This window comes from Rhopilema esculentum, chromosome 6, assembly GCF_057945365.1.
Source record: "Rhopilema esculentum isolate cy_ngs chromosome 6, ASM5794536v1, whole genome shotgun sequence".
NCBI classification, from domain to species: Eukaryota; Metazoa; Cnidaria; class Scyphozoa; order Rhizostomeae; family Rhizostomatidae; genus Rhopilema; species Rhopilema esculentum.
This window is the reverse complement of record NC_142820.1, coordinates 7,319,288-7,332,266: the sequence shown is the minus strand read 5'-3', so window position 1 is coordinate 7,332,266 and position 12,979 is coordinate 7,319,288. Positions and strand designations below refer to the sequence as shown.

The 12,979-nt window shown below is 36.6% G+C and overlaps 2 protein-coding genes across 2 annotated transcripts; both read left to right on the top strand.

Annotated features, from left to right (window-relative positions):
- The first annotated feature begins 67 nt into the window (after positions 1–67).
- On the top strand, positions 68–6,609 carry LOC135686366 (microfibril-associated glycoprotein 4-like). Its single transcript, XM_089108962.1, has 4 exons — positions 68–1,178; positions 1,913–2,237; positions 2,578–2,677; positions 3,297–6,609. The coding sequence occupies exons 1-4, from the start codon at positions 1,156–1,158 to the stop codon at positions 3,953–3,955; spliced, it is 1,107 nt and encodes a 368-aa protein (XP_088965088.1). The 5' UTR covers positions 68–1,155; the 3' UTR covers positions 3,956–6,609.
- Positions 6,610–6,685: 76 nt separating this feature from the next.
- Positions 6,686–12,888, top strand: LOC135686363 (ficolin-2-like). The gene is made up of 4 exons (XM_065202577.2): positions 6,686–9,365; positions 9,785–10,109; positions 10,639–10,738; positions 11,364–12,888. The coding sequence occupies exons 1-4, from the start codon at positions 9,325–9,327 to the stop codon at positions 12,011–12,013; spliced, it is 1,116 nt and encodes a 371-aa protein (XP_065058649.2). The 5' UTR covers positions 6,686–9,324; the 3' UTR covers positions 12,014–12,888.
- Positions 12,889–12,979: the final 91 nt, after the last annotated feature.

The following is a 12,979-nucleotide window of genomic DNA, read 5'->3' as shown; positions in this document are numbered from 1 at the left end:
CCAAAAACTCATCCTTGTGGCACTTCAATTTTTGATTCAGTGCATATACTAAAGGCCCATTCAACTTTAACCCGTTTATTTCCTAGGAGACAAAAAGCTATAAATTTAAAGTAGGACATCGCTGTTGGATCTAGAGGCATGTTACTTTGCAATCAATAATTCATGATCAATACAATCGAAAGCTTTCAATGGATAAACCAACAGAGCACCGGCATATCTTCAATGGTATCCTACAGCTAACTACAAACCGCATGAGATCACATTAGGTACTAGACCATACTTTGCTCATACCTCTAGATTCTATGATCGAGCAAAATATTTTCGATATAGAAACCTTTAACCAGTCTGAACGTCCAACTACATTCCCAACAGGCTACATGTCCAACCATAAAATTTCGCTAAGAATTTCCTCAGGTCTTCGGGACCGCGAATTCAAATGACTAATTAAATATTGGGAAGGAGAAACCCTATTCTAACATTGAATATAAAAATATCTATATAACTTATTTTTACCATACGTGCATACATTTCTAAAGGGTACGTTTGTGATTTGACTTTTGTCTTTTTAACAGCATTTGTAACTCAGCTGCCTTAATTTTTCATGCTAAGATGCTCCTTTGATTTGAAAGAAAGGTTGTAAAAATATTTTGGTAAGTTTCCCAGTAGTTAAGATTTCCGAAGAAAACTCTGTCGAATCAAGACGCAGTGGCTGGGTTGTTGGAGGACTAAAGATTCTGTGAGGCATCAAATTTTTGGAAAGCTTTCTGAAATGTGCATGGAAATTGAAATAAATTGTACCACCATCCCCATCCCTTAGCTTGTCAATTGGTCTTTAATGGTCTTGAATTAAAAAATCCTGCTATACACATCAAAGCCTGTATAGAAATATGAATATGTAAATTGAACCTTCTGATGAATATATATGAATATGTAAATTGCTGCAAATTAGATGAATATTTAATGAAATGTCATTAATTGATAGCACAAGGATTTCGAAACAGCGATTGATTTCTTCCAGCTACTTCATTGGATCCATACACAATCTTTTTCGTCGCACCAGCAATGGAATTGGATTGTATTCATCAATGATTCTCAGCATCATGAAGAAGTGGGCAGACTCGCCTTGGAAGAGAATGTGACGAAGGTGAACAAAACATGGGTTGTGCTTTGCGTTTGATGTAAGTTACTTTATGTTTAACTTTTCAAACCGGTTAAGAACAACAAAAGAGCCATTGCATATGTAGAATGCTCCATTTTTGCGAATGCCTCTTACATTACGTCATCTAGCGTGTACTTAAAGGTGTATATCATGTTGACTTGATACCTAGTTCATCAAAACTCCTGGCCTAACGGGTAAAACATTCGAATAAATCATAATTCACCAATGTTTGATAAAACGTGTTATTTGTTTGGCCACCTTGATTTTGATTGTTTAATGATGTTTTATGATATTTTGCAAGATTTGATAACCATCAAACATTCCGTAAAGCATCTTGATAAGCAATGTTACTTTCGTTTGGCCAGCCTTTAAACATAACAATTCTTTTACTCACGTAATTCCAGTGTATTGAAATTAGGTAAATAAAAGGCAGTAACTGCATTGGCCATCAAAGATATTTTGATATTTGTTTGATTCATTTGGTCAGGCTTTAAGGAGCTTTATAAGATCTCTAAGGAACCCTAAAAACTTGTCAACCACCTCCTGTCTAAGCTAATATCAAAAAACTAATTTACAGTAGAGTTTTTATATTTGCCCCTCATGCTGAGAGAGTTTTAATACCTTGAAACGAACAGATTTTAGAATGATTTCAATGCAAACAAGTTTCTTTATGGTTATCAAGAGAATTTTTCTAATCCGTGACACACAATCAGCTGAAGTGTTAATTTTAAAGAACTTTTTCAAAACAATCAGATTTCTGCTGTTCCTTTGGTTGCATGTGAGCCTGGGGTACATATTGAGGCTGCCTTGCAAGGCGTATGGAAACTTCAGCGTTGAAGAATCAGGCTTTATGCTTGATGGACATGTGGTAGCATCATTGGAAGTATCGACTGTCGAATTATGCGAACAGCATTGCTTGTATCATCAAAGCTGCAGCTCAATTAACTGGAAGACACCAGCATCTGGGTCTGCTAATTGCCAGATCAATGAGAAATCGACAGAAAACTCGGATGACAACGTAAGGTTGTCTCCTTCGTCTGGATGGACCTACAAAACAACAGATTATAGAAACAGAAACGTAAGTTACTACAGTTTACTCTTGTATTCAAGCTACTATAGAGACATGTACACCACTTTTAGCAGCTTGTCAAGCAAAAGTAAATTATGCTTTGCTCATTCACCTAGGGTGCTTGTAAAACTAATAATGTGAAGTACCTTTCATTGATATTTTTGTTCATTATCGTTTCACCATGAGCTTTCTCGTTGCTTTTGCCGTGTCCAATTTATTGATACTAGCTTTTCCGCTTTGCCAATTTTTACCAATAAAGCATCTCTTTTCGCAAGCTGACCAATTATTGCATGCATTTATTGAAGCTGACTTTTACAGGCCAGTATGTGATAAAGCTTTTCTTCACAAGGTGGGTGAATTGTGTCGAGGCAGGAATCCTTGCCCTATCGGACATAGGTGTACAGATTCCTGCAGCTGTCCAGGATTCCAATGCCAAAACGTAACAACAGGTATTTATTTTATTGAAATTAGAATAAGAATTAGGGCCAATTTCTTAGCCATTTTCGGTGGAACACATGATTTTTCGTATATTGGGTTATTCATAAAGAAGTTAGAATATTTTGTTAGGGGAAACGTGTATACCGATCGTTTTGTTGAGGTTAAGCTACGCCAGGATTCGACTATCGCTTATGTGAGTATAAAACTCGGATTTGTTGGAAGTGGGTGGCGTCTTAATTACAGCTTATCTTTGATTTCAATTATTGCCAGTCATACTGGTCTGGTCTGCAGTATCTGAAAGTGCCAAATCATGGTACACTCTGAAGAGAATTGGATGACCACACCCTGCCATAAGACGACCACAAAAGTGCGTCACAAGGCAGACTTTATGAAACAAAGCAGATTAGTTGCGATAAAACCCCAACTGATTGTTGTTATGTGATTTATTCTAAGTACTTTACCCTTTAATCACAATTCGAATGCTGCTATTGCTTTGGATATCATGGTATGTTTCAAAGCAAGGTCTTCAACTGTAATTGTAATTGCTGAAGAAAGATCTTTTAAAACTCTCCTCATTTCGATAGACCAGAAAAGGTTTCAATCAAGGAAACTCAATTCTTTTTTTGACAGAATCAAGAAGTTGCCAGGATTCATACGCACTTGGCTTCAGAAAAAGTACGAGATATGACATCTATCGACCAGAAATTGGAATTTTCCCAGTCAGATGCGACATGGCAACCGACGGAGGAGGTTGGATTGTGTTCCAGCGTCGTGTTGATGCCAGTGTGGATTTCTTTCGAGATTGGGATGCCTACAAGCAAGGCTTTGGGGATATGGACGGAAACTTCTGGTTGGGGCTTGAAAAACTGCACAAGCTAGCCGCTCCAGGAAAGGGGGCCATTCTTCGGGTTGACTTAAAGCACATGGATTTTGCAGACAAAAAGTATGCAAAGTACAGCTTATTTGAGATTTCAGGAGAATCGGATGGGTATCGTCTGAAGGTGGGAGGCTACTCTGGAGATGCTGGTGATTCTCTGATTTCCCATAACGACATGAAGTTTTCAACAAAGGACAAGGATCATGATAATCTACATAATGGCAATTGTGCACTAGCACATGCTGGTGCTTGGTGGTATAACCGTTGTTATTATTCAAATTTGAATGCTTTTCATCCTTTATCATCGAGCAGTAGGCATATAGCTAGTTATATTACCTGGAGAACGTATTTTGAGAACGCAGATTCTTTTGGTAGGGTGACATTTGTTGAGATGAAATTCAGATACAAATAAAGACCTCAGTGGTGCTTCAACCTTTTCTTTTCTCTTTATTTTATGATATGATTTGAAGGATTACTTTTATCAAAATATTAAGCCACTTAAAAACTTTTGGATGAAATATGTATGCTTTTCGAATAATCAAATAGAGCACGATTTTTATGATCAACACCATTGAAACATTTTGGCAGCATTATAGTACTTTTCGGGAAATTTCTTGAAGAATAAATATTGTTCCGGAATCTCTAATGATAAAGGTTTCTGCTAAAGTTTATAAGAATTATTTGAATTTTTCACTTTGATTTTTTCTCCATTAAAGATCAAGTTTCATAAAATATCTTAACAAACAGATTTCAAACTCCTCTCTTGTTTCGACAACAGCAGTGTTTTGCAATTATCGAGCACATGTAGGATTGTTTCCTATAGTGGCAGCAAAAGTTTCTGTAACTCCACAGCCTTTGCAGTTATTCCAGTCCATTCTTTTTTCCAAACAATGACTTTGTAATGTAAGAAGAAAGAAACTCGGATGGGTAGGCTGTCTGTGATTTCGTGGATTCTGTGAATGAGTGATAGGGTACAAGAAAATACTTTAGGTACCAAAATTTTCGGTGGGATTTATTTTCGGTGAAGCAGGGCAACCGAAATTTTTTGGAACCAAAATTATTCAACACAATGAAAAGCTCATTTTACACCGATGGACTTTCAAAAAATGAAAAATGCTGCTGATGTTGTTAGAGTACTACTCTACCTCCAATGCCTTTCAAGTTTCAGTTTTCGGTTCTCCTTTGTCGATATCCAGCTTCCTCTCTTTCTCCCTTTACATCCATAAAATGTGAGTTCGCTATGGGCTGAACGAATGCTCACGTTCTCACGTTCCAGCCGGTTCAATTTGGACGCCTAAATTTTTAACTCACAATCGATCAGAATTTATAATCCCCTCTCCTTGCGATTTGCAATCGTAATCATTGCGAGCTCACTGTAAATTCTTCCAATTAATTTTCCTCCATGGGTTATAGAAAATACCTCCTCTAAATAAAATTTTATGACATTCGTGCCTTGAGGGGAGGTGCGGTAACTAAGCGTAGTTTTGCCATTTTAAATGTGACCCATATTTCCGCAAACATGCTTAAAACTATACCCATACATAATTCTGCAAAGCAATTAACATTTCTGAAGCCACAAAAAATCATCAAACAAAAATTCAGCCTTTTTCAGAAAAATGGTACCCCTAAATAATGGCACGTTCCTCCCTCAACACCTATTTCAAGGTACCCCCCTCCCCCGAGCATTTCAGTTCCATTATTGGGCTGACATCAAAATATTTGATTTTTGTAACTTTTATGATTGCATTGAAGATTATGTTATGTTGAGGATGGAAATAACTTACAGAAAGTGTTTCAAGCTCTCACTGAAATTTACACCAAAATATCAAAATTATGATCGAATTTTCTTCCACCGAAATTTTTGGCACCGGATATTTGGTACCTTATGAAGGGGCGAAACTTCACTATTTTCATTAGGGGGGTATGAAGCTTAGTTGCCCGACGAAAGGGCGTGGCATGCTTGATGAAAGGGCGTGTCCTACATGAACTTCATTTTTAGAGCACATCGCCTCAAGGGCTGAAATCATCGGGAAGCCCGAGAGAGGGTCTTTAGACTTAGGCTGTTTGTTTTAAGTCAAAAAATATGCCTCTAGTTTTTCTGGTGTTGGCTATAAACATTTGTTTCCGAAAAGCAAGCATTTGTAAGGCCTGTCTTTTCTATAAAAAAAAGTCTTCTTCACTTTCTAAATCACCTAGCTATTAAGAGAGCAATTCAAAAAAGAGATTGAAGTAGGGTCTCAATTTTATCAAAGTGGAACACCAAAACACAGCTTGGGAATTTCGGAATTTAGAAACAGCTACGCAGATTACAATGTTTCAACAAAAAAGAGCTTCAGTTGCATTCTCTGAGTTTCATTTTCAATTTCGGTTGCTCCGGAAGCAATTTCAATATTTTTAGACACCCAAGCACAAAGTACGTATATCTAAATTCACCATAACAAAATCCCTCAAGCAAAGAAAAGTTTTTTATTGGAGGTATTTTACAGGTATACCTATCATCAAAGCTCAGTTTTCATGTTTTCGTAATCATGGATATTGTTCAGAAATAGAATAAACTCGAAAGATTTTTGCATTTCATATCTTAACTACAATTTCTTGATAAATTTTATATTATTTCCCGCTTGAACTGATTAAAACTTCCTGTTACTTGTTATGGGTTATTCAAATTTTTTAGTTAAAAAACTTTGGCGTCTGTATGACCATTTTCTAGCGAAGGGTGCAATACTTTCGACCCGTAAGTGTAAAACCTTAAGATTTTGGGGCATAACTCCTTATGGATGTATTGTTGTGAAGGAGCAGCACGCGGTTAATCCTTCACTCTTTCCTAGACCTCGAAGTTGCATTAGTCATTTGTTCACGCCACGTTGTAATGAAAAGGTGTTCACGTTGGATCTTGTTTATTGTAAATAGTTTTATTATGTTCCTGTTGATGTTATGAAATGTTTAAAACCCAAATGATGTCTTCTTCAAATGTCCTGACCTAAATCTCTAAAACATGTATGATTTCATGAATGAAAGTTTCATACATTTTGAAAAGAAAATATTGACTGATTTTCTCAATAACTTATTCCGAGATGGTATATCCTCCATGCTTTGATTCATGATGCTTCTAAAACTGTCAGTAACGTTGGGGGGGGGGGGGGCTTTTCAAGGGAAAATTTAGAAATCACAACAAAAGATTTTGAAAAAAGCTCACTTGTTTTGCAAAAAGTAGGGGGGAGGGGTATGCACAGTATTCATTTCCTTCTCGCATCAAACACACTTTACTTTCCGTCTATACTTTTGCTGTCGATCAATACTTCAGACTTCATCTCGAGGCGAAGATAAACATGTGCGCATTGAGCTCCAGACGAAAGCGCTGATCGGTGGACGGACGAAAGACAGAAATGTATATATGTTGCTGTTCCTTGCCTCGTTTCTGTTTTGTTTTCCCAACTGGGAGGAGATTGAAAAAAAGATGGGGGAAAAGACCATGAATTAAAAAACCAACCTAGGGCAAAAAGTAGCAATAAAAGTGCGACCTAAAGAAAATTTCCAGATTTGCCCGACAGATACGCTGGCAGCCATAAATTTGCCCGACAAAATCTGCTTTTTTGAAGATTGGGGGGGTGCAGCACCCCCCCATACCCCCCCAGTAGTTTCGCCCCTGAATGTAGTCAGGAACAATGTAAAACGACGACGAAATTTCAATGTTGTAATAAAGCATTTTAAAATGAATTTGATGTATATTAATATTTCGTCCCGGCATACAGGGTTAGGTTTCATAGGTCAGGAGTAAATGTAACGAATGCTTTTGTTGTTATCGATTTTTCATTTGCTCTTAGTGAGTTTTTACTTTTACAGCACACATCCGTGCTTTGAGTCCTGTCTAATGAAAATCTTTCGGAATCTGTATCTCGGAATTTTCCAGTCATAAGTTTTTATGGGCCCGATAAACAATAGCATATTTTGCGAAAAGTCTATTACTAATTTTTGGTTACCTGGTAGCAATTTCAAGTTCATAGGTTTAACAGACAAAATATTCCTCCAAATTATATCACCCTTCCGAAAACATTTTCCCGTCGAATTTTGACGAATTACAAAATCGATACCTCTGGGGAGTGGCGCGTCCATATAGGAGCAATGGTTTCTAAATGTACTGTATACTTCTGAATGGCGGATTGGAATTTGTGTATAGATCTCTCTGTAAGTATTTTTAATCGTTTTAAGAATCATAGCTTTGCACTATTCTTTTTATCGTGTATGATTTGGTTTCTACTTCCAATTTGAATACTGACTTGCGTGGGATCAGATGTGTCTATTAGAATATGTTTGGCATCCCCAAGCTGTGTACCTTACAAAGGACAGTCAAAGCCAGGCTATAGCTTTTGCCTGCCTCCGGGCAAAAGTCAATTTTTTTCTTTGAAATCAGTCTTATCCGTTTTTTTAGGATTTATCAAGCTTTGGGATGATTCTAACGAACATCCAGCCTTTAATTAAAAGGTACGCTTGGATAATGTCAGCTGGACGGTGGCTTCTTTAGTTTGAATGAACAGCTCTTCATACGATGAGGTGTTGTCACAATATGCTGATTCCAAGGCAATATTTTCTCCTATAAAAGCAGCCCAAAATCGAAACTTCTAATAGTTTGATCAAGAAATAGCTTTGGCAAGTTAATATATCTGTCCTTTTGCAGCAATTAACAGTCCCATACAAACTCTGTTGCCTAATATTAGTCCTAATTAGTGTGATCACTACTATCAGACCTAACAATAAATAAACTATTTTGATATCAAACACATGAATGCAAGTAAGTTTAGCCAAATCCTCCCGGAGCCCCTATTCATTACATTGTATACAAGACATATACATACATACAAAAGTGTATTTTGCAAAAGTAAGTTGACGTTTTGTACTCTGAAGAGTGTCAGTCGAAAGAGCTTTAATTATGCTGTAAAATATTTGATATCACTTATGTCTTTTTAACTGCATTTGTAACATTGCAGCCATTCTTCTTTCTAAACTGTTCCTTTGGTTTGTAAGACAGTTTCCAAAAATATTTTTGTAAGTTCCCTAGTAGTAAAGATTTCCGAACAGAACGCTATTGAATCAGTGCGCAGTGACTTGGTTGTAGTATCAGGTCCAATCAGGGCTATAGACGTCGTAATGCACCACCTTTGTGGGAAACTTTCAGTACCTGTGCATGAAAATTAAAGAAAAGCTTTATCTTGATCTTACAAAATTTCAAAATTACAAAATCAAAGTTACGTGGCTAATCCTTTATTTAATTTATGATTTCCTTGAAAAAAGCAAAGTCACATGGTCCATCTTGGTCTCTGATGCTCCAAAGAATACTTTTTAAACTAAAGATGCCTAGCAATATATTTTTTTTAGTTATCTGAAAGAATCTGCTACTGGAGATATTCCAGTTTCAAACTCGTGGTAATTTAAGAAAGCAACAAGTGTAAACAGCTAAGTTTGTAAATGAGTTTAGCATTTGGTCTTCAATGGAATGAATTGGAACAATCCTGTTCTGAACACTAAGCCTATACATTAATATGAATCTGCTAAATGAACCATTGTAAACTAGTTGTCAGTACTGCAAGTGGCTAAATGTTTAATGGAATGTCATCAACAATTGGTTGCACACTGATTACGAAATAACGATTGTATTATTCAAGCTACTTCAATTGACCTATATGCAATATTATTTGGTGTACCAGCAAGAGAAATGGGTTGTGCACGTCATTAATGATCAGAGTCACGAAATAGTGAAGAAACTCGACTTGGAAGAGGCCTTGAATGAAGCACGGTCAAAACATGGAATGTGTTTTGCATTTGATGTAAGTAACCTTATGTATAACTTTTAAGAGAAGTTAAAAATAACAAAAAGGTATCGAAATATGCGATTAAAGACCTTCACGTGCCCTTATTGGTAAATGTCTCTTTACAACTACGACATTCAGCCTGTAGTTGAAATTATATCGAGTGTTGATTACCTTGATCATTTAAGGAACTGTAAATAAGGCCTCTAAGGAACCCTTAGAACTTCGTAAAACCCTTCTCTCTAAGCTAATATATGATAAGCTATTTGTACGAGAGGTGTTTATTATTTCGTCTCATACTGAGAAAATTTAAAGCCCTGAAAAGAACGGATTGAAGAACACATTCAATACCAACACTTCTTTAAGTTTATAAAGAATTTTGAGCTATTTCTGACAAGCGGAGTTGGCTTATTCAAGACCTTTCTAAACACAAACAGAATTCTACGGCTGCTTTGGTTGCATGTGAGCCTGGGGAACATATTGAGGCTGCCTTGCAAGACGTATGGAAATTTCAGTGTTGAAAAACAAGGTTTTATGCTTGCTGGACACGTGATAGCATCATTGGAAGTATCGACTGTCGAATTATGCGAACAGCATTGCTTGTATCATCAGAGCTGCAGCTCAATTAACTGGAAGACACCAACATCTGGGTCTGCTAATTGCCAGATCAACGAGAAATCAACAGAAAATTCGAATGACAACGTAACGTTATCTCTTTCATCTGAATGGACCTACAAAACAACAGATTATACGGAAAGAAATGTATGTCACTTCCTTTCATTACCATATTAGACTACCATGGAACATTTTATGCACCTGTTATCGGTCCTTTCAGTAGTTTATAAAGCAAGATTCTAATTTTTTTCTCATTCCATAAGAATCTTCCAGTTCAACTGAAAATATGAAGATCACTTCATTGCGCTAAATCCATGCTTTGTCCATCATAGTTACACTGTCAGCTTCCTCGTTTTCCCCGTCGCTCTGATTCATTTCTACTTTGCCAAGTTTTACCAATAAAGCAAATGGTTTTGCGAGCATGAATTGAAGTAGACCAGATTTCTTAATACGTTTTTACTGAACGATACAATTGTTACCTTTCTTTATTCAAGCATGGTACAATATATAGCTATACTAAAGCTAATTAAAACTAACAAATTTATATCACTGAGCTGGTCTTGCAAGAATTAATTGAAGTTCATCATTCATATCTGATTTTCGAATAACATTTTGCTACTTCGAAGTTTATTAGCCACTGCACAGACCAGTACTTCATAGAGTTTTTCTCCACAAGGTGGGTGAATTGTGTCGAGGCAGAAATCCTTGCCCTATCGGACACAGGTGCAAAGATTCTTGCAGCTGTCCAGGATTCCAATGCCAGAACGTAACAGCAGGTATTTATTCTTATTCTTATTAGAAGGACGTGTTTCGAATTTGTTAGTGCAACTTTCGTTGGAACATATCATTACTGTAATTGTGTTGCTCAAAAAGCGAGCCAATGTTTAAGACTCTTAAAAAATATGAAGTTTGAAATTTGAAGTTTGAATACTATGATTATAGTTGGCGACAGCATGCTCTTTAATGTCAGCAAGAAAACACTGAGTAAGAGGTTATCCATACGGAGTTTTCCTGGCTCCACCTCATGATAGTATCTAACCTCGTTTCTTTACCTTTTTTTTATTATAAATGAGATCGTGATTATACATTTCCTTTGTAAATGGGTTTATTCACAGGGCCAGTTGTAAAGGCGATAGTTATTCATGAGTTGTAAACAAGGCTCTATGCATATGCACCTTTCATAAGAAGAATTCACTTTAAGACTATGTGGGTCGAACCTACAGTTGCTGTACATGTCGTTCTCATATTTTTAAAGCAGGATCGTAACTTACTTCTTATCTTTGGAGAAGAATGTGATGATTATTGAAGGAATGCTGAAGAAACATCTTTAAACAACCCCTCCTCTCACTAAAAAAATCATTGTTAAATCAAGCAAATTTAATTTCATTTTACTTTGAGCAGAAGCAAAAAGTTGCCAGTATTTGTACACTCTTGGCTTCAGAACAAGTACAAGATATGACATCTATCAACCACACATTGGAATTTTCCCAGTCAGATGCGACATGGCAACCAACGGAGGAGGTTGGATTGTGTTCCAGCGTCGTGTTGATGCCAGTGTAGATTTCTTTCGAGGTTGGGATGCCTACAAGCAAGGATTTGGGGATATGAACGGAAACTTCTGGTTGGGGCTTGAAAAACTGCACAAGCTAGTGGCTCCAGGAAAGGGGGCGATTCTTCGTGTCGACTTAAAGCACATTGATTTTGCAGAGAAGAAGTATGCTACGTACAGTCAATTTGAGATTTCAGGAGAATCAGATGGGTATCGTCTGAAGGTGGGAGGCTACTCTGGAGATGCTGGTGATTCACTGAATTACCATAACGACATGAAATTCTCGACAAAGGACAAGGATCAAGACACAGCAGCGGGTTCAAATTGTGCACTAGGATATACTGGGGCTTGGTGGTACAACAGTTGTTATAATTCAAATTTGAATGCACTTCATCCTTTATCAACGGGCAGTTTGCATACATCTAATTATATTACCTGGCATACGCTTGCGAATAATTTCGGTAAGGTGACATTCGCTGAGATGAAATTTAGATACAGATAAAAATCTCAGTAACAGTGCTTCAACTTCTTCTTTTCTTTTTGTTTTATTATCTTATTCGGAGAATTGCCTTTATCGCAACATTTAAGCACTTTAAAACTTGGAACTGAAACATGTATGACTCCCGAAAAATCAAAGTAGAACACGATTTCTGACAGCATTATAGTTCTCTTCGGGAAAAATCTTGACGAATAGCCTTCACTAGGGAATCTCTAATTATAGAGTTTTCTGTTACAGCTGATAGTGAGTCATTGAAATTTTCACTTTGACTTCTTTTTCTATTAATAAATACACTTGCTTAAAATCGAGTTTCATGAAATATCAAATTCAGATTTCAAATGCCTCTTTCGTTTCGGTAATAGCCAACAATGTTTTGCAGATGGCTAGAAAATGTTGTAGGATTCTTTCCTATAGTAGCAAGCAGGAAAAGTTTTTGTAACTCCAAAGCCCTTGCAGGTATTCCAGTCAATTCTTTATTTCAAGCAATACATTTGTTACGAAAGAAGGAAGAAACTGAAGATAGGCTGTCCGCCGCATTCTATGAATAAGAAATACGGTAGAAGGTAGGGTCAGGAACAATGCCGGAGCAAAATGACGACGATAATCCAACGTTGTAGAATAGAATTCGAAAAAGGCTTTGAAAAAAGCAAACATTTTACAATATATTGGCTAAAAGCTTTTTCGTCTGACACTCCTCAGAGTATAAAACGTCAGAATAAGGGTCCGAAAGAACACGATGAAAAATATACGATGGTTAACTATACCAGGAATTACTATATTATTCATTTTTCTTTGCTGAAAAATTCATGTAAAATATGCTTGTTAAATCTTTTAATCGTTTATGCTAGCACTATCGTATCACTTGTAATTATTTAAAATATACTGATAATGAAATGTTGAAGTTAGAGTTGAAGTTCGTATCAGTGTGAGAATTATTGTTATGTTGTGCCCCTTTGTGTGTCCCGTAAC

What these genes read in the sequence shown, in the direction of transcription:
- LOC135686366 (XM_089108962.1), top strand. Translation starts at nt 1,156, where the DNA reads ATGGGTTGTGCTTTGCGTTTGAT. An exon ending in CAGATTATAGAAACAGAAAC is followed by an intron (nt 2,238 to 2,577) that starts GTAAGTTACTAC and finishes TTTCTTCACAAG; the next exon opens with GTGGGTGAATTGTGTCGAGG. An exon ending in ATGCCAAAACGTAACAACAG is followed by an intron (nt 2,678 to 3,296) that starts GTATTTATTTTA and finishes TTTTTTTGACAG; the next exon opens with AATCAAGAAGTTGCCAGGAT.
- LOC135686363 (XM_065202577.2), top strand. Translation starts at nt 9,325, where the DNA reads ATGAAGCACGGTCAAAACATGGAATGTGTTTTGCATTTGAT. An exon ending in CAGATTATACGGAAAGAAAT is followed by an intron (nt 10,110 to 10,638) that starts GTATGTCACTTC and finishes TTTCTCCACAAG; the next exon opens with GTGGGTGAATTGTGTCGAGG. An exon ending in ATGCCAGAACGTAACAGCAG is followed by an intron (nt 10,739 to 11,363) that starts GTATTTATTCTT and finishes TACTTTGAGCAG; the next exon opens with AAGCAAAAAGTTGCCAGTAT.